The sequence below is a fragment of the Eufriesea mexicana genome, unplaced genomic scaffold (genome assembly GCF_001483705.2).
Source record: "Eufriesea mexicana isolate 0111107269 unplaced genomic scaffold, ASM148370v2 scaffold12515, whole genome shotgun sequence".
NCBI lineage: Eukaryota > Metazoa > Arthropoda > Insecta > Hymenoptera > Apidae > Eufriesea > Eufriesea mexicana.
In genome coordinates, this window is record NW_016920072.1 from 23,060 (window position 1) to 50,734 (window position 27,675).

Here is a 27,675-nt window from a genome sequence, read left to right on the forward strand (position 1 = left end):
ATAAAATAATAAAAAGGATAAATGCAGGTGTAAATTTAAAATGTTTTAAAACCACTAAAATATCACATAAAAGTCAAGAAAATTTTAAGGAACTCATTTTTAAATACTATTTATTTCTAAAAACAAAATAAAGCAATGAAACATAAGACAAATTTTATTGAAAAATAGTTTATTTCATAAAATTCCATTTCCAGAATAAATAAAAATGATACTTAATTTAGAAAGAATTGTCGCATAGTTATCTCAAGGAATTAATTTTCTAATTCAATCACTAATCGACTATTTCCACTGATCGGGTTTTACGTTGTATTTAATATCCATGTCACAGCGTTCACAGGTATTTGCTAGGCAAATACTATCTTAGCGAAGGATTTACCACACGTGGTCTTTAGATCTTCTTCTTGCACATGCGCGATGGCATCAGTCTCGAACCAGGATCCCTCTATTCGGCGCGTGTACGCGCTTCGGAGTTAGTCGTTTGCTAACCGTAGCCGTGTAAATATTGTGTGTGCAAATCATGAACTGAATTCGAAAATCGTTTGTGCTTTTCGCGTTCTTTTTTTTTTCATTTTTTCCGATTTTCTTTCTGGTTTAAAAATCGTGCTTGCTTTTCACTTTAAGAAGAGCCCGCACGTGCAATAGATAATTTTATTTTGCCATAATAAGTGTATCTTCAAACCAACATTTCCGATTTTCACTTGAAAGAAACTTTAATTTGTAGCATCGTTTCGAACATTCTTCATCCTTTAAAAACATTCTCTTCGCATTATTTTATATCTCAATTAAAGTGTATTTATATAAAAGTACAATTTCGACCTACGTTGAACGGTGTATCTGAAGAATCGTGGTGCCGGCCGAACAGTGGAGACGAAAATTGGTGTGTTGAACGGTGTGCTGTGAGAAGGACGGTGCGATGGCAGTGGCTACGGGGCCACGCCGGCCACGCACGCTCCTCCACGGTGGTAAATACGCTTCCGGGAATACTTTTGGAACGAAAAACCTATGGTCGGTCCTCGATGGCCTCCCGTTGATCCTAGTCCTAGCCGGTGTTGCACAGGTTGCTGCCATCAGAATGGGTAAGTGTATAAATTTCTATTTTTGGCTGGTTAATTCACACTCTTTATTACTAGAGACAAAATTGTGACAATTTTTTAAATTAAAATTCGTTATTGTTATAACTTTTATACAAAATTGTGCAATAACCTTTTGTAGCTGTGAGCATCTGTGCATGCGTTCTGTGCATAAATGAATGTTTTTCTATATATGACTTCGAAACCGTTAAAATATTGAATAATAAATTCACATAGAGAAGTTTCCGCGTATGTAGCTTAATGTGAATCGTACTCTGACAATATTTTTCATCGGTTTTATGGTAAAGAAATGTTAATCTCACTGCATTGACTTTTTTATTTTTGTATTTTGTTGTATTATTTTTGTTTTCCACGCTAAAACGTATTGGAATAATAATGCAATAATTATGTACACAAAAAGCGTAGAGCATTAAGTAACCATAACCATTTGTTACCATTCTGTCAACTTTCACGTTAACTAATTACCAATTCCACAAAGTCAAATATACGCACACACTTTCGTTCGCCTTTGTTCCGTCAGTTGAATGCATATCTGTTTGCCTTCGTGCATAAGACGTAATTAAATTTCTTCTTTTCATCTCGCTCGTGTGTGGCTTAATTTATAATTTGCGATCTAGAGAATCACAAATGGATAGTTTATGTACCTTCTTGGAATTCTACAATCGATGTATAATTAGTTAATTACATATATTCCTTTCTGAGTAATATGAAAATAGTCAATAAATTTCCTCGCTGTAATCTCCTTCTCTTCGCATACATATGTGGAAAACATTCTAAAGGATGATAAACAATTGATAATCTAAGGAAAGAACTATGTATTGTGAATGATGGGATACCAAAAGAATTAAGTGGTGACGCAACCGCTATAACCTTAAAATTACTTTTATGAACCTTTTCAAGGCCATTATTGCTTTCAGTATTGAAATATACTCCTTTTCTCTTACTTTTGAAAAACACATCTCCTTCCCCCTATAGTGTATTAATAATAAAACTTGGTAATTAATCAAGCTTGTAATAAAAAAATAAAAATAAAATCTTTTATAACCTGTTTCATTAATTCCACGCCTTCAAATGAAATTCCGACGCGAAATTTTTGAGATAGTTATTCTCGATCTATTTCTGGTTCTGTTACAAACACTATGTCGTCGAGATCGCGGTTGTTTGCATCGAAGCATCTCCGGTCGCTGCTTTCTCTGCTCCCCGCTAGGTGCGACTTATGGCGTGGCTTTTCCTCGAGCGTCTAACTTTTTAAAAATCCCGCCTCGTATGAGAATGTAGTTAACAAATCGGGTTGAATTTACCGTTAACCTCATTGCTAGTACGACTTTTGTTTTTTGTAACGTGATTTTAATCCCTGGACCGCGAAAAATTACTAGAATCTGAAAATCACTGAGTACAAAATTTTTGATCGAATTGATTTTCCCTTTTTTTTCCCGCCGTTATATAATTCGAAATTATTCAGAATAAGAATTTATAACGTAAGAATATTCGAATTTCTTTTTTCTTGTGAAATTTCCTACGCTTTCTTTAGGGAATAGACGAATCTTTTTAAATATATTTCTCGGTAATAGGGGTTAACCTATAATCAAATCAATGTATATACGTTAGCGGGAAAGGAAATGTTCGGAGGGGTATTATAAAAGTATGCTTTTTCGTATTTTATTATACATGAATATTGTATGATGTATGAGAGAAAAAGGAAAAAGATAAACAATGACCTCGAGATTCGAAGGTGGGCTTCTGTGAAAGGTAAAACGCGTAAGAGCCGACCTTTCCGGGTAGGAGAAGTTAAATTTAGCAGTCGACCAATTTGCTGGGCCTGTTGCTCTGTAGATGCGATGCAATTAACTAAATAGCACCAGGACAATTTAATTATCAAAAGTTACGAAAATTCTTACGAAAAGCATGTCGAGTAATTTTTATGCGTGTATGTTTATCAACGAATTTATGCTTGGTTAATGAAAAATGTGGCGAACTGATGAACTTTTAATTGGTTACGCCACCTTCTTACACGAGTCTCAAAAGAAGAATGCAAATGCGCGCAAAATTCGACAAATATTTGTAACATGTTCTAATTCCTTTTAACGCTTTATCGGCCGGGAAATTACATTTTTGCAATATTCGTGTAATCGTGTGGCCGCGTGACTTTGGGTCAGCTGCGACGCAGATACGAGTTTTGGACATTTTAACGCGTTTTCTTATACTCTAATCTGTTCGGGATCGGGCAACGAACACTCGAATGATCGCGGCAGCAAACGAAATAAACACAGACGAACGCAGCGTGGCCACGCAATCTTTACGAAACCGGTTCCACTTGTAGTCTTAGTTTGCGTGTAAACCGATCAGGATTTTTTTCAGAACCGAACGATGTGCTCCTTCCATCCAAGTTCCTTCGTTTCCTCGTGATCATTTCGCGCGAAATTTTTTTACGAATTTCGCGATAATTATGTATATCGAAACGGGATCGAAAGTGTATCGCGAAGCAGCATTCTGAGCGAGAAATAAAAGATCTGAACATTTTGAATAGCATTCGATTCGTTATCGTTAATCAGTTTTTCTTTTTTAGGTTAGGTTAGCGGACGAAGAAGTTGAACTGGTTATATCTATTAGATTTTGTTAAGTACTCACTTGAACAGTCGAATGATCGATACGATCGAGGACTACCGTGACATGCTGTGTGTAATGCGCCATCCATATAGGTCCAAGTTTTATGGAGAAAGGAAAACCGGTTTTTCAAACTCGTAGTAAACATGATGAAAAGAATGCTCCGAATTCTGGAGGACTCCCATTTTTCGAGCTTCTTCTAAATTTTATTTCACGGTACTTCATAGAAATTTTTTCAAATTCGAATTTTGCTTTCGGACCTTCCGAAATTGATCGTTAACTTGGCATATATGAATTTGACCTGATTAATAATTTTCAAATATAGAATGAGAGTCGTCGGTGGATCTTTATTTTTAATATTATTTTATTTCGTCAGGATCGTTTAAAAATTATTAATTACTGTAAAATACTGGATAAAATATATAGGAATATAGTCGGAGAGTACAATAATAAAAATTCTCTAGGAAATTTTTGAAGGAATATAGATCCGTATACAACTGCAGAAACGATTGATCTAAGTGCGCACTTATCACGTTTGAAAGCGTGGTAATGCAAATCGGGGATTTAAATGCCACGACCTTGAGATGTTAAACCTCGATCTGAAATCAAACTTCGCAAGCAGATAACTGTAATTGAAGATTGGCGAATGAGGAAAAGTATATGACGATAGTAACATTTTAATCATATATCTGCTAAAACATTTCTGTAGACACGATTATTAATTTAGCAAAAAATTTCTTTGATATTTTCTAATATCGTTTTTGTTTCATCCAGGGACGTATATCAAGTATACGTATCATAAATATCGGGCTCTGTACCCAGGAGGATTGTTTTATCAAAAGATCGTCACACAAAGGCACTAAGTGTCCATATGGTTATGGATCTGGGTAATTCGATACTATTTCGGGAGATACCGTGTTGTAATTGAATACGTATGATGAGAAGATAATACATTTCTGGAAAGCCAACTAAAGGAAGCATAGTTGATCCAAAAGTTTTCCGAATTCCTATGATAATATCAAATTAACGTAAATTTTAACATCGTATAATTTGTTAACTATAATTACATGAAATTTAACGAATATTGAATTTCCCAATGGAACATCGATGTGTGTTACTTTTATGCATGTCATATCAACATTCATCAATTCTGGTTGGTCTACTATAGGCTAATTGTAGACAATAGATAATAGTAGTTTCTAATCAAAATTTTAATAACTATATTACTCTTAAAGATTGAGATTACTATGTTATTGAAAATAATTTGAAAATTCAATCGAAATTATATCCACATAGTTACAACGAAATTTGATTCGTATCATCGCTGTTAAACATATGCTAAATTATAAGCTATCCATAAATGTAACCATACGATTTGCGATTTTAATGGTTCCGTTGCAATTGCGATGTAGTGCCGATTATCCAACGTCTATAAATATAATGACTTTTTGCATCATTAAGTGACACTAAATACGACTTATCTTCTCAGAAAACGTAATCAATAAAAATTACGATAATGAACATGAATAAACATCTCCAGGAAACGAATCTAATTTTAATGGATGATACAAAATTCATGAAAAAGAATGGCGCAATGAGCTTTTCGTTCGTTACAAAGAAAGGGGAATGAAAATAATTGTTAAAATACGAATAGGTATTCATTCTTGCACACAGATTAAAGTCACGTACAATGTTTTTTCTGAGTATGCCAGAAGTGGAACTTTCTCCTTCTTTGGAAGAAGAAAGAAAGAATTAGAGCTTGCAAACTCAGACAACTCTCGAGTGCAAGGTTCTTGGGTTTCATCGACCCACTGATTCGTGCCACTTCTTTTTCTCGTGCTAATAACTGCTTGCGCATCACACAGGAGGATTTATCTGTGTAACAATAAAATACAGATGGTATCTGGTATCTATTAATTACTCGCTATTGAACTCCCTTCGTTAATAAAAAATACTTTCATTTAAATAACTTTAACCAATTTAATGATTCCTTAATTAGTCTCTTAATTGGCATTCTCAGCTTTTCCAAAATTAGATCGAAAAAGGATTTTTGGTCCAAGAACTTTTCGATAAGACATTAATCAAGGTTTTCTAGCTTCATAATTTAATCGAAGTTCTTCGACGATCATGAATTTAATGATTTTCCATTGATATACCGCTATCCTCTTGTGTATTCAGGAAACATCGTTTCCTTTGACCTCGAAGAAAAAACGAAGCTTGTGCACGTTGAGACATTCGTTTGCTTAGGCTGATGGAAATATTTTTCGGAAATCCCTAATACTAATACAGTCCATTTTCTGTTATCTCAATTTTAGCAATTTCCAACATATTTCTCAAGTAATATTTATGCTTCAATAAATATCGCATAAAATGCTATTGAACTGGAGAGATTGTCTGGAGTTAAAAATCCGGAATCAGTCTATTTCTACGTACCTGCTTAACTGTATGCATATATCATAAAAACCGTTACGGCTGGCTATAGTAATAAAGTATCGGTAACTGTTGATTGGCAGTTCATAATTGTGGTAGTAGTTATTATAGTACTTAATAATTGATTATATTTGTCCGAGGTATTAATCAATTTTTCCATAAACGAGTTTATAAACTCGATGAAATCTCTATTAAACTAATAGCAAGAAATTTCATTCAAAATTTAAAATCAAAATCCTCGGAAAATCTGAAAAATGATATGTACAATTTGGTTTTCAAGAAAATCAATTTTTCTTATGAATATAAAAAAGAATTAAATAAAGATAAAGCTCGAATATATTATTATAATAGATTATGGGTGTCGATTGATGCAGAGAGCATTAACAGTTGAGCATGTATAGTTCTCTAACATTTTGTGCCAAGTCGTTGCCTCTGGTGCGACATACGCGATATACACAAAACCGTACGATCATATTTACTTTAAACGTTTTCTACGAGCCTCTCCAGTTCACGGTTGATGGACTCTCTGGACTTATGAAAGGTACTTTATGTCGAGAAGGCTCGGTTTAGCGTTTTCGAGAATATTCATAAATCTTGCAGTTATTTACGTTTCTCGTCCGAAAAAAATTAACGCGAAACCACTGATATGAATATACGTGTGTACAAAGTCTACCATTGCAAATTATTACCGACTGCATGTAAAATCCAAGAGTTTGAAGAATTTATTCGATGAAAAGGTGTTTCTCAGTACCTAAAACAAATGTTTGTATGTATAATTATACTCTAAATTCATTTTTCCTGATACTTTGCTAATTATTTAACTAAGAACAGATCCAGATAAATTTATCAGTTTACCGGAAACGTGTCCATTTGCTTTATGGTTGAAGATCAGTTTTTAAGAAGTGGACTTTTCTGAAAAATACATATTTACGATTTTTAAAGTTATTACAATTCAATTATAATATGTTATTGCATTAAAAAGTTATTACACACCTTTGATTCGCTTTTTTGTATTGCATATTTGCGTTTAGAGGTTAATATGCTTTAAGTGGAAATGATGGTTCGTCGTTATTGAGAACGTTGTTTCATGTTCGCATAGGAAATGTTTCGTAGTAAAGCTGTCGTAGGCGAAATATCCTGACCGATACCTTCAGAGTCGAGCCAGGTTGGCAGGTTTGAGCCTGGCAGGTAAAGTCGGTAGGCGGATCGAGGTTCATTGACCTCGTCTTAGCGGCCGACCGGATAGCGGGACCATGCCTCCCCGATTCTACGTTCTCCTTCTGCCTTCTCTATATCTTCCTTCCTTTCTTTCTCCTTCTCTCCGTCTTTGTTTCTTTGTTTCTAACGTCCCCTGCACACTTCATGTGTTGCGATACCGGCTTCTCAACTGCCGGTCTTTTGGAAACCGGTGAGAGAGGTTAACTATCGTAAGACGATCCATGAGAATGTTTTGTATGCTGCAAGAAACACTTCGTCATGGTATATAATTAAAACAACAGATGATTCTGAGTGAAATAATGAGACAAAAGTATGAAACGAAGTTATTCTGTACGACGTTACGTTTTTGAGGAAACGGGGTTTGAAAGTTCATTATGCGCGCGCATTTGACTAGCATTAGACGCGGGAAATTTAAATCACGATTTCCATAATTATATATAATTTAAGTAGATTATAAGAAAAAAATATTTATTTTACGTTCATTTATTTATTTACTTACTTGTTTACTAATTCTTTTACATAGAATCGTTGGTAATAATAATACTACATATATTTGTAAATGAATAGTAATTAAGCAGAGCATTTAATTGTAGTAAATGGATTATTGTCCGAATGAGCCGTAACCAATCAATTAAAATTGAACTAGATGATAAATCAACGAGTAGTAAAAGCTATAAATAATTGATCGATAAGTTATGTACGCGGTAAGTAAATATAAGGCTGAATGAATGATTGAATAAGTGCACAAATAGAATAGAATAAAAGTATAGAGATCCCATTGATTCGTATACAGGTTGGTCGCGTGGGAAACTGCAACTTTCACCCATGGGATTATGAGAGAGCTCGAATAGCGCGAATCTAGCGGTTCTGGATTGCTGTTGACTAAATTGCAATTCTTAATGTCAAAGCATGCAAAGCCAGTATAACTCAACCATTTGATTTATCCATTATTTTCTCTTTATGCTAGCTTTCAATAAATTTGACGTATGTACAGCAGAAAGAAACATTTTAGTTCTTTTATTAAGGAACATTTAAAATAGCTTTAACAAATCAATAACTATCACGATTTGATTTAGTTCGTTAACTTAACTTCGGCGTCTTTGAAAGTAGTAAATGCTCAGTAAGATAGTTATATAATACCAATTGAATATCAATAACGTGAATTACAACTTGTGCTTGTACCAACAAGTTTAAAAAATTTTAAACACATGTTTATTTTACTTTGCTTTACGGCTCAAGTCCTATTAAGGTAAAAAGGGATAGAGGCTGCCCGTAGAACTTCGGTAAGCAGAGCCATCGTAAATGTGAATCATGGCGGACGACCTGGAAACCTTTAGGAAGGCGCATCAAGCTACGATCGAAGAATATCAACGAGAAAGAATGCGAATGCTGGGTCTCGCGTTGTCTCTATTCAAGATTCTTGGCTTTTCTTTCCTTGACCCTAGTGACTCCGTTGGATCACTCCTCCTTTCTAATTTACGAGCAACGATGTTTTTCAAAAGTATAGTATATGCCCAGATAGTACTATATACTATAATAAAGCACTATAATAAACAAGACCATACCATAACATATCTTTCATACAACTGTATCAACTAAAACGTTTCAGCTGAAATTAGTATTTCATAGAAACGTTTCCTAAAAACAGAAATATTAATATTATAGGGTTGGCCAATTAGTTATGAAAATTAACTTTCTCTTTTTAAACGAAATATTTTGTTTTACTTGTTTAAATGATACTTACTTCAAAGAAGAACTCACTGGACTAAGTACTTCAAGGTCACCAAAGGTCACACGAAGAAAACATTCCCTTTAATCCTTAGTGTCACTGCAATGTAATATTCAGTTTAATGCTCGATTCTTACTGGTATTCCAACAATATGATATTGTTATAATAATACATCTATGACAGTACTATACTAGCTTTATACTGTTAGTATATAACAATACTGTTATAATTGTATTATTATATCAATGGTAAGGAGGACCCGAATAGTAGCTATCCGTGAAAGATGTTATTCAGTGCGAAGAAGTTAATGTCTATTTAATTTATTAGAAAGTAAGTGATTTAATTAAATTAGCTTAGAGAATAACACGTATTGTGTAGATTGTATTATAGCGAAGAGAAACGTACGATACATATCGAAGGCTGACGATGTTGGCTTTATAAAGCGGAATCGGTTTTAACGAAAGGAAGTGCACTGCGGTGCGGTATGATGGTTGGAATTGGAACGAGCATACAATAAGCCCTCATTGCTTGAAACAGTACCATCTCGAGAGTTTGTGCGTATTCTTTTTTTATCCATAATTTTTATTCACAGCACAATCGTTATCGTAAACGTTGGGAACAAAAGTTCACCGTTCCACGTGTTGTTTCACTTTAGGAAATTAGCTGAAAAGAAGGAAACAAATTTGAAGAGTATAGTTTGGTAGTACGGAGCATCTTAAAAGATAGGGACCAATTCTCGATCTCTTTACTTTGCTGATACTTTGTAATAATGGCAAGATCTTCGACTCGTGTGTCATTGGCCGAAAGTTCCGAGCGAATTGAGCAAGTCGGATCAACGAACGATGGCGACTGGTAGGTAATTGAAAAGCACGTAAATAGGTGTGCCATTCAACCGTTCGACTCATACCTACTGTATTTCTAGTACGTGTTTACAAGGCCATGGAGAGACGAATGTTCGATTAATACCGTGGATGAAGGGAGCTTCTTTAAGTATTATTCACAATATGCTACTTACTATGTAATTACATTTTAGCCATTTTGACAATTTCGACAATTTTTACTCTGTTTTAACTTACGTGTTCAAGGTATTTCAGAATATCTGAAATTTGTTGCCTATTGATCTTAAAAATAATTCATTTCTTCATTTTTATATTAACCTTTTATTTGCATAAAAATAGAGAAGACAATATTATATTTATATTTATTCAAACCTACAATCTATTACATACCTATTATTATTCTTCAAGGTAATTGATCTCTTTGTTTGTAAGTACTCTTTTACCTGTGTGAAACACAGTATTGTATGTAATGATCCATAACGATTATATGTAAAGATCCATCAAATTTGATTACGAGACAGTTTTTCAGTTGAGATGAAGAATATTATATTCGAGATTACAACTGCAGAGATTTATTCGAGTTTAATAAAAGATTAAACGACTTGGCAAACCTAATATCAAACTTTTACTTCTACTTAAGTATTTAAACATTTACTTCTGCTGAAATATTCTACCAGTAAAATATGTAAACTGAAGTGTTTAAAACAGTATGGTACGTATAACAAGGGGGAAGACTCAAGGTCACACCAGTAAAATCAGAAATGAATTCAATGATATACAGTATTTACAGTAGATTTCGAGCATATACATTATTCTTTACTATTCTTAATTCAATTGGTTGTTTTTAGTTTAAATAACATGTTTATGTCCATAATGCACCATATTGTAAACTAATTTTTTAACATTTAATTCCTCATTTTTTACTTTACAATTACATAATCTTCTACCAATTTTAGATTATAAGTAATCAATGTGATTAATATCTAAGTTTTGTATTGTATGACATTAGAATTTATGGTCTAATATCTATTCTATCGATTCGAATAATGTTCTACATCTTGTTGGAACTAGAAATGTATTAATTATTCCAATTTTTTTGTACCTTGTTTAAAATTTTCTTCTAAAATTCTGTTAAATATTGGATTTCTCATATCACTGTCTATTAGGTGACCTCACATCATGACAGAAACATCTCTATTCTTTTGAAGTAGGTTTGTATTTTCACTTTAGGATTGTGTTTTCTCCATACATAATTGTATATATCCATTCAAGCTAAAAATATTGAATTTTGTTCCATCCAAAATATGCAGTTCTTTCTTTATAACTCGAGTTCTTGACAAAATTTTTGAGCAATTCATTCCGAATGCATTAGCAACCACTCTTATAAGTTTTGAAATTAATACAATCAAGATTTCTTCTATTTCATGAATGGTAATGCCTTCTTCTCAAGGTTTCACCATTATTTGGCAGCATTTATAAGTATTACTGTAATTTTTCATTTTGTTATAATATCAAGAATTATATATTATTAATTTCATCCGAGATCTGCTGATATTCAAAGAGCCCTGGACAAGATTTTTTTCCTTTATTGAATTTTAATTTTTATTCATGTTGGTACTTTTATAATTCTGTCTTCTAACTCTATCTATCGAATCGATAGCTCCCATAATTCCACGTTTCGATATTTATACACGATTATACTGCGGAATTAATTCAACGACGTCTTAGTAATTAACCGTGTAAATGCGATTTACCTCTCAGCGTTTAAATATTTTTGTTGGCCACTATGAATCGAAACTTCTTGAAGGTTTCGCAAATGGTGCCAAATCCAGGTATGGAAGTAAAAAAACGTCGGATCATGCAGAAACCATTGTTTTATTTTTATCATCGTTTCTTTAGAAGCACGGGGATCAGCGATACTTTTGTGAAAGAGTCACATAGCCATAAGCGTCGTGAGAAAACAGAATTCGTCTTTATAATCATTTAAGGGTAAACTTTCTACGGAGTGTTAAAAAATTTCCATTTAGGTGAAACCGAGCCTAAAAGGTAGAAAAGATTCTCATGGAATGAATTTGTATCGTCTAGCATGATATTCATTAGAAACGGAACTTTACCCTATTTTATTTTCGATATATAACGTTCAATGTTGAAGTTTTTACTGGAATTAATTTATACAAGTAAATAATTTTTTATGTGAAATTTCGTTTGCTCGTATTCATCCTTGACTCTGAAATTTAATAGCAGTCGCATATGATATTGTCATGTCAAAGTCTTAACTTAATTTTTCATGTACATAATTTTTAAACCATTTTACCTCGTTAAGATTAACTCGTTGTATAATTACGGACAATAATGGCAACTTAATAGCATGTGTCGCCCGAATTTACATTAAAATTTGCAATGTTGTTTCATGTACCTTGTATACATTGAAAGAAAGAACGAGTTTATCAATGATGAAACCTTTAATTGATTTCTATAAAAATATATATATATATATTTTAATTATAATGGTTAGGAATCGAAGATTGAATAGTCCATTTGTTTTTTAAGGAATTTTGAACACATAATCCGATTAGTATTGATTTCTGGAGAACTTGCACTAATTGAGAAAGGGCATCGAATTAAGACGTAAACGTTTGTAAGTACCTTCTTTTCGACATTCGATATACATTTTTTGGATTATCGTTTTCTTTCCTTCTTTCTTTGGTCACGAGGAATCTAGACTGAACGACAAAACCAGGACAAGGCTGTATTTATCGGTCATCCGTTATATGACACGTCGAGATTCTTCGATTCCGTTGTAGACGCAAATTACAGGCTATTAAGCCGGAATTGTGTTCCACCTTTTTTTACAATCGATGTCTTACGAGCTCTTTTCATGGCTGAGGTTTCGAAAAAATAGCGGATAGTTGACAGTCACTTGGAACAAAAATATTACGTTAGTTTTTTTTGAAATATAATCTTAGGGATTTACTACAGTAATATTGATAAAATGAGTATTGTATTCAAATAATTTATAATATGACCCTAACATCATGTAAAAAAGTTAATAATAATTTCAGTAGTAATAGTATCATGTTTTTAATATGTATACTATAATATTGGTAAGGTATATTAGACTCTAAGAGTTACGAACTAAGATCTTCAATATATTGTTATTGTAAATCACCTTTTAATTATATTTCTGCGAGTTGCATATGCACAATGTTACAAAATTATCCCAGATAATTAGGCGTCTGACTACATGTGTTTACATCAGACAGTCAGTGAAAGTGATTTCTAATCATTAAGATCCTCTCAGACGTGTAAAAACAGTCTCACTATTTTATGACTGAAGCATTCGTACAATGAATGCTTTATGTGTCCATAAAATCTCATTTGTGCTAGGCAATTGAATAATTGTTCCTTCGTGGACGACGAGTCTAATAATTGCAAGACACCTTAATTAAATCTATCAATTTTCGTACGGTATATAATTAAAAAACTGTTGTGTGTTGAATTGTTGTGTGCAGAAAATTTTGAAATATTACGGAAAATATTAGATATTCGAAATAACATTTACTTCTCTAAAAACAGTATCATCCTTTTCTCATAAGTTGAAAAATTTAGAAATAATTTTGAGAAGTAATGCTTCTTAGATCCTAATTTGCAATTTACCTTTTCGGATCCATTAATTGTTTCCTTAGCGGGAATCTGTTACATTGAAGTACTGCCATCTTGGAAAACGGAATCGCTACTTTTTCGTATAAGGTTATACGATTATAACCAAGAAAATGTAAGGGTTATTTCAAGAAGTAATATTTTCTAGGTCCTAATTTCCAAATCCCTTTCCCGAATTCATCGTTGATTTTCTTGTTCGTGGATCTATCGAACCTTTCTGTTAGAGAAGGTCGCGACAGGATTGTGCTAAAAAGATCGTGGTGAGGAACGAAGGTAGGCGAGTGCACTTTTCTGGGCTTCTCCCCTCTCCATTTCTTCTTTACGACTCCTGATCGAGTCTCGCTGAGTCTGGCCGAGTCTACCGACACGCTGTCGGTACCAGGGCGCACCGCCTGGTACGAGCGGTGCATTACCCCTCCACCCCGACATCCCCTTGCTATGTCTATCTCTGTTCGATCCACTACGCTTCTTCGTCTCTCCTGCACACCGTTATAGCACACCTCTGTCCATGATGCACGGGGACGGAGATGAGAAAATTCGCAACCTGCGCAAGAATACAGAGGAGCGGACTGTTGCAATGGCTTTTCGATCAATTTGTTACTTTAAAGGCAATTTTCATGAATTGTTTAACCGAACAGAATAAGTTAGGTTGGGTATAGTTTAGTCGAATTAAATTTAAGTTGGAATAAGGAATTCAAGTTTTAATTATTGCATATACATTGTTTTCCTTTATTCGGTAATAGAGGTATTGAAATAGGAATGAGCGTGCCTCTTCGGTACGTAGGATAAGTATAAAATAAATCGAACTGGATTAGCCATTGGAAATGATTCATAAAATTCTGCATAGTAGGATTATAATCATTTTTATGATAATCACGTTTTATGGTAATTGTAGTTAAGGAACAGATTAAAATTTTGAAGCATGAATCATTTCTTTATTTAGCAATATTTCTCGCGAATTGAAGGTTTTACTTATCAAAACTATAAGCATTTCTGCAAAGTTCATGTGTTATTAAATACGAAGACTGGAAGGAACGTGTCATTTTCAGCGATTGCCAAACCAAAAGTTGCCTACAAAGAACCATTTGTTTTCTTACTAAGCACACGTCCTTGGTGCTTTCGTGACTAACAATAATAAAATGTTTTCAATTTGGATATCTTCATATGGAAAAATAATGTTAATATTTTCATCTCGCATCCGAATTTTTCGAAATCTCTCGCCCGTACGTGTTTCTTGATTATTGTTCATTCAAAATCATGTCAATCTTATTAAATCAACTTAGGTCGATAACAAACTATCATAGTACAATCATTAAATTATAACCTTAATTGGTACTCGCTTTTGTGGCAGTAAGTGCCAATATTATTGAAAATACGTCATCGAACGAGAAAGGCTAAGCATCCTGTTGATGTTATCCTTGAAAGGATGCACATATACGGCAGGTAGGTACGTGCTAGATAACCGATTCTAGCTAGATTCTACTTAGATTCTATCTATTCGGTACCAGCCAGTACCGTTGTATCTCTCATTCATGGGTGATTCTTCTTGTAATGATCCATTTTTTTGTTCTTCTTTTTACCTTTATCATAATCTCGCGCCATATAAATTCTTTGACAAATAAGTTGAACTGAAATCGGGAGCCTACTGAAAGAAAGTCCCTAGATCTAGGGTTTTCGAGGTTCTGTCGGTAACTCTTTTACTTATCATTGGTACGTTGCACATGAAATCAGATTTTATAAAATTAAAAATTCTGTTTCTTTTTTCTATATTTTTGGTACACTTGAAGCAGAGGATAAAAAGAAAGTAAGATATATGAATTAGATAACATCGTTCCTACTCATTTAGTGAAAATATCTTGCGCTAAAATTTTGTAATTTGCGCTCTCATAATTGCGCACATAATTATAATTGTGTGCACGCATGCAACATGGATTAGGAACGGAGCTTGTTCTTACGTGCTAAAAAGTCCGCTCATTTGTTCCATAAATTTTATAGAAAGTCAGTCGCTTGAATGAAAGAATTCGAAATCGTTGCACAGGTTTTTTCCCTCTTCTTTTTCCTTTTTTAAGAAAGGTTAGTAACAAGCACCAATCGGTATTCGGTCAATTCGATTTCGATCTCCTCAAGCAAAATTTCACATCAGCAGCGCTTTAAATGATGTTAAATTACGTTAATCACCTATTATCTTGCATATTAATATCACATGCAATAAGACTGCTTCTTTCGCTTTCTGAATATTCTTAACAATATTCACCGACTAGATATTCCACGAAAAATTTCTCAAAGAATATATTGGATACTTGTATCGATAAAATTATGTCTTCATCAAAATACTGTGTTCATAATTATTATATTAATAAATTTTTTTTTAATTTTCACGTTTTTAATTAAAAAATTTCAAAGTTCTTGGTTATTCTTTGGCTATATCAAGTTTTGTACCCTAATCAACGATACTTTATTATATTATTTCTCCTACGTCGCACAATATACATACTTCTATCACGAAATATAATTTCTACTACAAATCTTTTCGAAAGCAACATTCTAGATTATATTTTATCCATGAATGTTCGGAAATAGGTTTATCTAGGAATTGAACGCTACAATTTTTATTATCCTGTTTTCCTATGTCCAAATTAACAAAATACGCGAAATTAAAAAGAATTTTTCGATTCCGGTTGTGCGGAGAAGAGTCCTCAATGTATCTCAAGAGGGAGCTGCCAGTATCCATTGAACCTTTCACCTATCACGCCATTGATACATTGAGTCATCAAGTCACGAGTGTTCATCTTTTGTTTTAATCCGTTGTCTTCTGATTTATTTATTTTCTTAACGATTTGCACATTACAAACAAACTACCATCGTTACTTGAATTTAACGAATTTTCTATTAAACCAAGCCTGATAATATACCAGGGAATTTTCGTTTAGTGGTAGGACTGCAAAAATAAGGGACTTTTTGGAGGGAGATAAAATATTGAAATTTTTGCATTAAATCATCATTTAGATTAAACTTCAGAAAGAGATACAACATTTTATAGCAAAACTTTTAGTTTCTACCAATTAATTGCTTATTTTCTATATTTTAACAGCTGATGGCAGCGGCTGTGGTGTCAATAGTTTTAGATGTCTCGATGGCACCTGCATACCGACTACTTTAGTCTGCAATTATCAGAAGGATTGCAAAAATGCGGAAGATGAATTTCAATCTTGCAGTAAGTACTTGTAGAAATTTATTCAAATTAAATAACATTGATTTCTTGAATTGTTTAGAATGTTCTTGAAATTGATTGAAAAAAATTTCAATTATTATTCGTGTAAAACATATCCAATTTAATTCGCCGCAAAAATTGGCGGTAGTGATATTTTGTTATTGTGATAAGGACGAAACACGGAACAACGAAAATTATGATCGATCAGGAAAACACATCCGGCAGGAAGATTCAAATCCTCTTTGTTGTATTTCCAACAACAGCTTTAAGTAAAATACATCCACTGGGAAACTATTATTGTATTAAACACACTTTTATATAATCCTTAACTTTGTTTCCAGATTTTGAATCTGTAGTTTGTTCATGATTATATAAGCACCGTTTAAAATTATGCAATTATAAATTGTTCATTAGTTAATTTCATTATTGTTAACAGACAATATTTCAAGTATTGCTAAAGAGTATTTTTGTACTCTTTTTGTTATTTCTGGAATAGAATTAATATTGTTTACATGACTAATGTGATAACACTTGAGAATTAAACTATTGATGATATATGTATTTTGATAGCTAGACACAAGATTAGTTTTCTCTGTATATATTTTACAATATATAACTCAAATGTAAGATTAGAAATTAATGTATTACTAAAATTATTAATATAATATAATAATAATAACAAGGCTAAACTAGTATTATCAGTAATCACTACAGTTATCAATAAGTATCATTAATTAATATTGTTATTGAAGTATTGTTATTGATAATACATTGTAAGAAATATAAATAAATGAATACTCATTGATTACATTGATTAGCAACTGATGAATAATTGCAACATGTCTGATTAATAAATTTATTTGCAGCACCACCAGACTGTGAAGCTGGTCAGATCACTTGTGGCCAGTACATTTTCAACAAGACCTACTGTATACCTCCCCATCAGCGATGTGACATAACTGTCGATTGCGTCGATGGAACCGATGAAGCTGGTTGCAGTGAGTATTTGTTAACTTACATAAGTTATACAATACAAAGAAGTAAAATATGTTAACAAACTATCAGTAATGTGATAATGACAATGTGAATTTAATTTTTAATTTTTTTATGTAGCATAATGTGTTTTTGAAGATGAAAGTAATAGCTCTTTTATATAACCAAAATAGTTATACTGCTGTAATTATCTACATTAGCATATTGTCATTACGACTGAAATTATGTAGCTTTATTTAGTCATCTGATAACGTACAATGTCTCCAAATGTTAGTAACGAAAGAAGATGTAGGAAAGATCATAAAATTTGATTGTGCTATTTATTTTAAAAATTATTCAAAAATCGAGACCAAAATTATGAAGCTAAAATTATTGACCACAAACGTTGAAAAGATTACAGGAAATGCCAATCCGATGATTTTCGATGTGGTGGTACGACACCAGAGCTTTGTATTCCAAAAGAAAAAAAGTGCGATGGTTACCTAGACTGTCGAAATGGTCGGGACGAAGAGAAATGTGAGAACACTGCGAAACCAGCTTGTAGGTTAGATCAATTCAGGTGTAATTCGACACAGCGTTGCCTTGAACAATCAGCCAGGTGTAATTACAAGGATGACTGTGGAGATAATAGCGACGAAGAGAATTGCAGTATGTTTTAATTTTGTATTTACTTTAAATGCTTACTTTTCCACATTAGGGATTTTCTGTTTCTATGTTGGTAGGATGTAAAGCTTTGTTACTTTAAGGATAGTGAATTTCTAAGTCTAGTGAGTTTTCAGGTCTAGTGATTTTTTTAATCTATAGATTTTCTTAATTTATAGCATTATGTTTACTAATTTCATTTTATTTTCCCATTATATTCCACTAACAGTTTAAGATGAGAGTTTGACATTTTTAGACTTCCAACCATGTACAATCAACCAATTCCGTTGTGCAAATTCACTTTGCATACCAAGATCCTATGTTTGTGATGGTTACAAGGATTGCCAGGATGGATCTGATGAAAAATCCTGCACCACAACCACATGTCCTCGAAACAAATTTGTGTGTCCTAGAGGAACAGCTGATGGCAAACCACTTTGCATAGATAGGTCTCAAGTTTGTGATGGAAAACCTGATTGTGAGGATGAAACAGACGAAGAAACCAGTTGTTGTAAGTATCATGTTCTTTATAGGAGTTCCTTATAACGTTTGTTTGTATTAAGAAGTCAATAAAATAATATATTCTTGTACAAGTTAATAATTTATCAACTAAAACATAATTACTTCATTTTCTGTTATAATTGATATGCTGAAATATGGATCTTTAGACAAGGTACGATCATATAATTCTCTTTAATGGATTTCTGTTTCATTGGTTAAAAACTAAATGGAAAATAGGTATATTTTATAACTCCTTACTTTTTTTGTTCACAGCATCAGTTATATGCAGTTCACTAGCATGTCGTTATAAATGCCGGGCATCTCCCACAGGAGGAGTTTGCTATTGCCCTGCAGGCTGGGTTCTTGCAAATGACTCAATAACTTGCATAGGTATGTCAGATCCTTTTATAAAGGAATAACAAAGTCAGACAAGCTTCTTATTACCATTCCACTGGATAGATCGTGATGAGTGTTCAGAGTGGGGCTTCTGCGAACAATTATGCGAGAACACGGAAGGTTCCTATACCTGCAGTTGTGCTCCAGGTTTCACACTGCAGGCACGCAACAAGTGTAGAGCCCAACAACATCCTGGTGTGAAACTGGAACTGTTAGTCGCTCAAGATAGAGCTGTTTGGAGAATGTCTCCTAGCGGTGAAGCCAAGACCATTGTTGCTAATACAACTGGTGCAAGTGGAGTGGATTACCTTTATTTTAGAGATTTACTTTTCTGGAGCGATGTTAAGACCAAGAAAGTGCAGTCAGAACCTTTAAATGGCGAAGATTCTAGTTCTAGAGTGGCTATATACTTGACAAGCTCATGGGGCCCAGTTGCCATTGCAGTGGACTGGATAGGGGAAAAGTTATACATAGTAGACAATGTAGTTCAAAAGATTGATGTACTTGAATTAGACGGAAGATTCCACGGCATTGCTTTAAGTTCTAATCTGACTAATCCAGCTGATATTGGCCTGGATCCTACAGTAGGCTTGATGTTCATAGCCGACAGTAAACAAGTTTTGAGAGCTAACATGGATGGAACCCAAGACTTCCCAATTGTATTTGAGGCAGCATATAGAGTATCCGGCGTTGCTGTGGATGTGATTGCTCGGAGGATTTTTTGGTGTGATTCTCAATTGGACTATATTGAAACTGCTGATTATTTGGGAAGAAATAGAGTAATGGTACTTAGAGGTCCACATACACCATCTCCAACGAGACTGACGCTTTTTGAAAATAGAATCTATTGGACAGATGGTACAAAGCAAGCTATCATGAGTGTAGAAAAAACAGGAGGTGATTATTCCATACAGAATGTTTATAAAATGAGAGATGCAAAGGCTATTAAAGCTCTACATCCTTTGACTCAGCCAATGGTTTCCAATCCTTGTGGGAATAATAATGGTGGTTGTCAGCATATGTGCATAGTAACTGCAGCCAGTGATCAGGAAAATAGATTAGGGTATCGATGCGCCTGTGATATAGGATGGAGATTATCTAGTGATCAGAGGAATTGCAATTTAGTTCAGGAGTTTTTAATGTATTCACAACAGAGATTCATTAAGGGCAGAGTGCTGGACCCTGTAATGGAAGGATTTAGTGATGCAATCTCACCTGTGGTTTCTAAGAGAGCCAGATTTGTTGGACTAGACTTCGACGCACACGATCAGTACATCTATTACAGTGATGTTTTGCAAGATGTCATTTACCGGGTTCGCCAAAGTGGCACCGGTCGGGAGATTGTATTAGCTAGTCAAAATGAGGGTGTAGAAGGCCTTGCAGTTGATTGGGCTGCCAAGAATTTATACTATATCGATTCCAGGAAAGGAACATTGAATGTATTGAGTACGAGAAATGTCACTTATCGCAGAACATTGTTAAAGAATTTAAGACGACCAAGGGCTATTGTTATTCACCCTAATCAGGGATATATTTTTTTCTCTGAATGGGATAGACCTGCAAATATCAGTAGAGCCTATACTGATGGTTCCAATCTGATGGTTTTCAAGAATTTAACTTTGGGGTGGCCCAATGGTTTAGCTATTGATTTTGCAAAGGATAGATTGTATTGGTGTGATGCTCTTCTAGATCATGTACAACATTCCAATTTGAATGGTACTGATGTACGAACAGTTAATTCTAGGTTGTTTAGGCATACCTTTTCCATGGCTATTTATGAACAATGGATGTACATTACCGATTGGCGTCTAGATGCTATTATTAGACTCGATAAAGAGACTGGAGAACAAGAGTCCATTCTTGTACGTCAACCTGAAACAAATAGACTGTATGGTGTGAAAGTTTACAGTCGTGACATTCAGACTTCTTTACCGGATCATCCATGTTCTATTGATAATGGAGGATGTGAAAAATTGTGCTTTGCTATTCCCCAGAATAATACTAATAGATACGATACTGCCAGATTAACCAGGGTCTGTGGTTGTCCTTATGGTGAACGCATTCAAGGAGATGGCAAAACTTGTGCACCTAATGCAGAAAGTGAACCACCTTTAAAGGCCTGTCCTAGCACATGGGACTTCACTTGTGCTAATCAGAGATGTGTGTCACATGGCTGGGTCTGTGATGGTGAGAATGATTGTCTGGATAATAGCGATGAGCGAAACTGCACCAAACCAACTTGTACACCTAATCAATACCAATGCAAATCTGGTAGATGTATTCCCATGAGCTTTCTTTGCAACTCTGTGAATGATTGTGGAGACTTCAGTGATGAACTTGGCTGTCCAAATATAACTTGTGATGCAAATCAATTTACTTGTGCTAACAACAAATGCATACCCTACACTTGGAAGTGTGATTCTGAAGATGATTGTGGAGACAATTCTGATGAGGGAGAATTCTGTATGGCGAGGACGTGTTCTTACTTTCAATTCACTTGCCCGCGGTCAGGACACTGTATTCCACGATCCTGGGTCTGTGATGGAGATAATGATTGTTTCGATCAACAGGATGAGATAGATTGTCCGCCTGTTACTTGTCTCAGTACTCAGTTTACTTGCGCTGATCAGAGGATGTGCGTTCTTGATTCATATAGGTGTGACGGTATATCGGATTGTAACGATGGTAGCGACGAGGTCGGCTGTCCTTCTTTAGCACCAGACCAATGTAACACTGATAAACAGTTCCAATGTGCTACCTCTGCGATTTGCATACCACGAAGTTGGTACTGTGATGGGAGTCCAGATTGTCTAGATAAATCTGACGAGCCGGCTTCTTGCGGACAAGTTGGTTGTCAACCAGGCTTCTTCAAATGTCGTAACGAGAAGTGTGTATTCAAGGCATATATTTGTGATGGAAAAGATGACTGTGGTGATGGATCTGACGAGGACACCGAATTGCACGCTTGTACTACACCTGAATTCAAATGTGATTCTCAGCAATGGAAATGTCCATATGTAACTGATAGATGTGTAAATATAACTAGTGTCTGCGATGGTAAATTTGATTGTCCTAATGGTGCAGATGAAGGTCCAGTATGTGACTTCCAAGAATGCAAATACTTCGGAGGTTATTGTAGTAATGAATGCATCCAAACACCTGTGGGTAAACAGTGTACATGTCCTCCAGGTGAAGAACTTAGCAGTGATGGCTATACTTGTCAAGATTTGAATGAATGCGAGCCCCCTGGACGTTGTTCTCAGATCTGTGTCAATGTCAAAGGTGGATACTATTGTAATTGTGTTGATGGGTATATTTTGGAGAAAGATAAACATTGCAAAGCACTTAATCATAGTGCTGCGTTTTTGATTATATCTAACAGACACACAATTTTAGTATCTGATCTACAGGAACAAGCATTGGAAAGAGTACCAATTAATGTAGAGAATGTTGTTGCAACTGCTAGTAATATGCACGCTGGTACAATCTTTTGGTCAGACATGAAATTAAAAAAGATATCTAGGTTAGATAGAGGTAGTGATCCCGAGGATGTAATATCAATTGGATTGGATTTGGTGGAAGGTCTTGCATATGATTGGATAGGTCAGAATTTATACTGGTTAGATTCTAAATTAAACACTATTGAAGTAGCCAAAGAAACAGGTACCAATAGAATGATATTGGTTAAAGAAAACATTACTCAACCTAGAGGCATGTGTTTAGATCCCAGTCCTGATGCAAGATGGCTCTTTTGGACAGACTGGGGTGAATATCCTCGAATTGAAAGAATTGGTATGGATGGTACTAACAGATCAACCATCATCAGTACCAAAATTTACTGGCCAAATGGTCTTGCTTTAGATATTGCAAATAAGCGAATATACTTTGCTGATAGTAAATTAGACTTTATTGATACTTGCCTTTATGATGGAAGCAAAAGAATTCAAGTATTAGCTAGTTCCCACTATCTGCTGCATCCTCATTCTTTAACATTGTTTGAGGACACCATGTATTGGACAGACAGACAGTTAAATAGAGTACTATCAGCTCATAAGTTCTATGGAGTAAATCAAACTGTAGTATCCCACTTGATATCTCAACCTTTGTCAATACATGTGCATCATCCTGTTCTACAGCCAATCACCCCAAATCCTTGTGCAAGTGCTACTTGTGCTCACTTGTGCTTGTTATCACCTACTAATCCTCAGGGTTACACTTGTAAATGTCAAGTTGGATTCAAATTATTGTTTAGTGGACAGTGTTTAGAAGAAGAGACACCTTATTTGATGGTTCTACGAAGCTCTCAGATTGTAGATGTTTCATTAGTGCCAGGAAGTACCAAAACTGGTTATATAACTCCAGTTGTTGGAGTTGAAGGAGGTAAATTCATAGATTATGATAGGAAAGAAAGAATGATCTATTGGCTTCAAACTAAGGATGACGACGACAAGAATGGTACTATTTATACAACTCCTTATAATGGTGGAAACAGAACAGAGTTTCCCAATCCATCTGGAGACAGTGGAATTGTTGGAGCACCTTCTGCAATGGCATTTGATTGGCTAGGAAGAAATTTATTTATAGGAAATAAATATGCTTCAAATATAGAAGCAATAAAGGTAGATGGCAAGACTAGATATCGAACAATAGTGCTTGCTAATAATGGCAACAAGACATCTGTTGCCAAGCCAAAGGCTATGTGTGTAGATCCCCTTGAAGGACATATATTCTGGGTAGATGATGGTAGTTTTGGTATTCCTATGAAAATTGGAAGAGTTAATATGGATGGTACAAATCCTATTATCTTGGTTGACAATGTGGAAAGACCAGAAGCCATTACAATTGATATTCCTACCAAAACTGTTTACTTCAGTTCATTACATCCAGCTTTGATTATGGCAATTTCAACAGATGGTCGAAATCTAAGAACTATTGTTTCAGAGAACATAGCATTACCAAAGGCACTTGCTGTTCATGAGTCCAGATTATATCTCCTTGATCCACGATATGATAAAATAGAAAGAGTTGACCTACCTGATGGAGGTAATCCTACTACAATAATCGACAATGATTCTGAATTAAAAACATTAACTATTTATAAGAAACGAGTCACTGGAGATCATCCATGTTTTGTGAATAATGGTGGCTGTGAACAGATCTGTCTTCCAGCTTCTGGAGGTACTAGAGTTTGTGCTTGTGGCATGGAATATCGCAAAATCAGTGATACTTCTTGTGAACCTTTCAAGACCTTTGCAGTAGTTACTCAACTGGATGTAGCCAGAGGATACAGTTTGAAAGATGCAAAGGAAGCAATGGTACCAATCTCTGGTGTGGGTCATCATATTCTCCATGTAGACGTCTACAGCGCAGGCAATTGGATTTATTGGGTAGAGTTCAATCGTCTAATGTGGAATGGAATATTTCGTGTTAGACCAAATGGTACTGAATTACAGCATATTGTAAAACAAGGTATTGGTTCAAATGGTATTAGAGGTCTTGCTATTGATTGGGTGGCTGAGAACATGTATTTCACCAATGTGTTTCCGCATGATAACTATGTAGAGGTGTGTAAACTGGATGGTAGCAACAGAAAAGTATTGGTGAAAAAGACTACAGATTCCCCCAGGGAACTGGCCGTAAATCCCATTAAAAAATATCTTTATTGGATAGATTATGGACAGTATCCAAGACTAGGCAAGGCCTATCTAGATGGAAGTAACTGGGTGCCTATAGTTACTTCTGGTATTAGCACTCCACGTGATATAACTATTGATCCTGTTACACATGATGTCTACTGGGTAGATTCTAAGCAAGATACTATTCAAAAGGTCTCATATACCGGTGGAAATCGTCAAATTATCAGGCGCAACTTACCTAACCCTATGGGAGTTGCCATTTACGGTAACGATGTTTATTGGGTTGATAGAAATTTAGCTACAGTGTTTAAAGCTAGCAAGCAAAGTAACTTCAGTGTACCGACAACAGTGAGATCAAATTTACCTAAATTGAGAGATATTGTCATGTTCGATCAAAACAGTCAACCACCAGATCCAACAAATCCTTGTGCACCAGGCGGAAGCGCAGGCTGTGAGCAACTCTGTTTCGCTATGCCTAAGGAGAGCTCAGTTCCTTTTAAGTGTGAATGCGCAGTAGGTAAATTAGCAGCAAATGGAAAAAATTGCGAGAATGTAGAAGAATATTTGGTGTTCGTCACAAGAACGGAAATTAGAGCCATTGGTTTAGATCCACAGAATACCAGTGTGCCATTTAATTCAATTGGAAATTTGAGCAATGTAGTAGGTGTGGACTTTGATTATCAAGACAAAAAGTTACTGTTCACCCAAATTAGACCTTGGGCCAAGATAGCCTGGATGCAAGCAGAAAATCCTTCTTCTTCTGAAATTCACACGCTAATTAGTAAAGGAATTAATCCTGAGGGTATCTCCTATGACTGGACACAAAAAAAAGTTTATTGGACAGATTCATCAAATAACAGTATTTATGCAATGGATTTGGATGGGTCAAATCTGGTAATGATTGCCAGAGTGGACAGACCTAGGGCCATAGTAGTTGATCCATGTAATGGTTCATTGTACTTTACTGATTGGGGTCGTTATGGAACATCAGGCAAGATTTTTAGAACTACAATGGCAGGTTCATTGAAGAAAGCTATCATTGATAAAGACCTTTCTCAGCCAAGTGGCTTAGCAATTGATTATGAAGATCGGATGCTTTACTGGACTGATGCAGTTAGGGAGAAGATAGAACGTTCGGAGTTGGATGGAAATAATCGTGAAATTTTAGTCAGTGCAACAATTTATCCTTTTGCCATAACAGTTTTCAGGGAGCATATTTATTGGACAGATCTTCAGCTAAGAGGAGTTTATCGTGCTGAAAAGCATACAGGAGCAAACAAGGTAGAACTAGTGAAACGATTGGAGGATTCACCTAGGGACTTACATATCTACTCAGCAGCTAGACAACAATGTAAAGTAAATCCTTGTAATATTTCAAATGGTGGCTGTGACCAATCTTGTCATCCAGGTATAAATGGCTCAGCAGAGTGTAAATGTGATGATAACAGCAGACTCGTAAACGAAGATAGGATGTGTGTACCTAAGAATGTAACCTGTGATTCCAGTAAATTTGCTTGTAGAAATGGACGATGTATTTCAAGAATGTGGGCATGTGATGGTGATGATGACTGTGGCGATGGTTCAGATGAAGATACTAATTATTGCTCTTACCATTCATGCAGTCCCAATGAGTTCAGATGTAACAATGCTAGATGCATTTTCAAGACTTGGAAATGTGATCATGAGAATGATTGCCGTGATGGCAGCGATGAAGAAGGTTGTGTATACCCTCCTTGTGCTCCTGGAGAGTTTACTTGTGCCAATCATCGTTGCATCCCACAATCACAGGTCTGTAATGGTATCAATGACTGTAAAGATAATGTCACTTCTGATGAGACTCACGAGCGTTGTCCCAGGAACACTACATGTCTACCTAATCATTTGAAATGTGAAGAAACTAATATATGTGTGGAGCCATATTGGCTTTGTGATGGAGACAATGATTGTGGTGATAATAGTGATGAAAATCCATTACACTGTGCTCAAAGAACTTGTCCTCAGAGCTCCTTCAGGTGTCCCAACCATAGATGTATTCCTGCTACATGGTATTGTGATGGAGATAATGATTGCCTGGATGGAAGTGATGAACCACCTGGTTATTGTCAGTCAGAAGGTAGGACTTGTTTTGGGGATTTGTTCACTTGTGATAATGGAAACTGTATACCCAGAATTTATATTTGTGATGGAGACAATGACTGTTTGGATCATTCTGATGAAGATGAACGTCATCAGTGTAATGATAGAAAATGTGATGAGGAAACTGAATTTACTTGTACTGCAAATAAGATTTGGAATAGGGCACAGTGCATTCCAAAGAAATGGTTATGCGATGGAGACCCAGATTGTGTAGATGGAGCTGATGAAAATGTGACTCTACATCACTGTCCGACTCCAACACCCTGTGCTGAGAATCACTTTACTTGTGACAATGGACGTTGTTTGAACCAAAATTGGTTGTGTGATCATGATAATGATTGTGGCGATGGTAGTGATGAAGGAAAGTTTTGTAACTCCAGATATAAGGCTTGCACTAGCCAGGACTTTACTTGTCATAATTTCAAGTGTATTAGGAAGCAGTTTCGCTGTGATGGGCAAGATGATTGTGGTGATCATTCTGATGAAGATGGTTGTCGTAAGTAATATATTGCTATTATAAATAATTTATAAAATATCTAACAATATATTATTATTATTATTATCATTATTATTATATTCTTTAATTTAT

The 27,675-nt window shown here is 34.9% G+C and overlaps 1 protein-coding gene across 3 annotated transcripts in view; it reads left to right on the top strand.

Annotated features, from left to right (window-relative positions):
• The window catches only part of mgl (low-density lipoprotein receptor-related protein megalin), a 34,648-nt gene that overhangs the window by 1,228 nt on the left and 5,745 nt on the right, over window positions 1-27,675 (top strand). The window contains exons 1-8 of one of the 3 annotated variants that reach the window (XM_017908716.1): window positions 457-537; window positions 722-1,076; window positions 16,663-16,785; window positions 17,649-17,780; window positions 18,169-18,423; window positions 18,674-18,928; window positions 19,192-19,308; window positions 19,378-27,582. In XM_017908716.1, coding sequence (XP_017764205.1) covers window positions 914-1,076; window positions 16,663-16,785; window positions 17,649-17,780; window positions 18,169-18,423; window positions 18,674-18,928; window positions 19,192-19,308; window positions 19,378-27,582 — 9,250 coding nt within the window. In that variant the 5' untranslated portion in view covers window positions 457-537; window positions 722-913. Of the gene's footprint in view, window positions 1-456; window positions 1,077-16,662; window positions 16,786-17,648; window positions 17,781-18,168; window positions 18,424-18,673; window positions 18,929-19,191; window positions 19,309-19,377; window positions 27,583-27,675 lie in introns of those variants that run through there. The other 2 variants (XM_017908717.1, XM_017908715.1) reach the window with 2 other exon arrangements.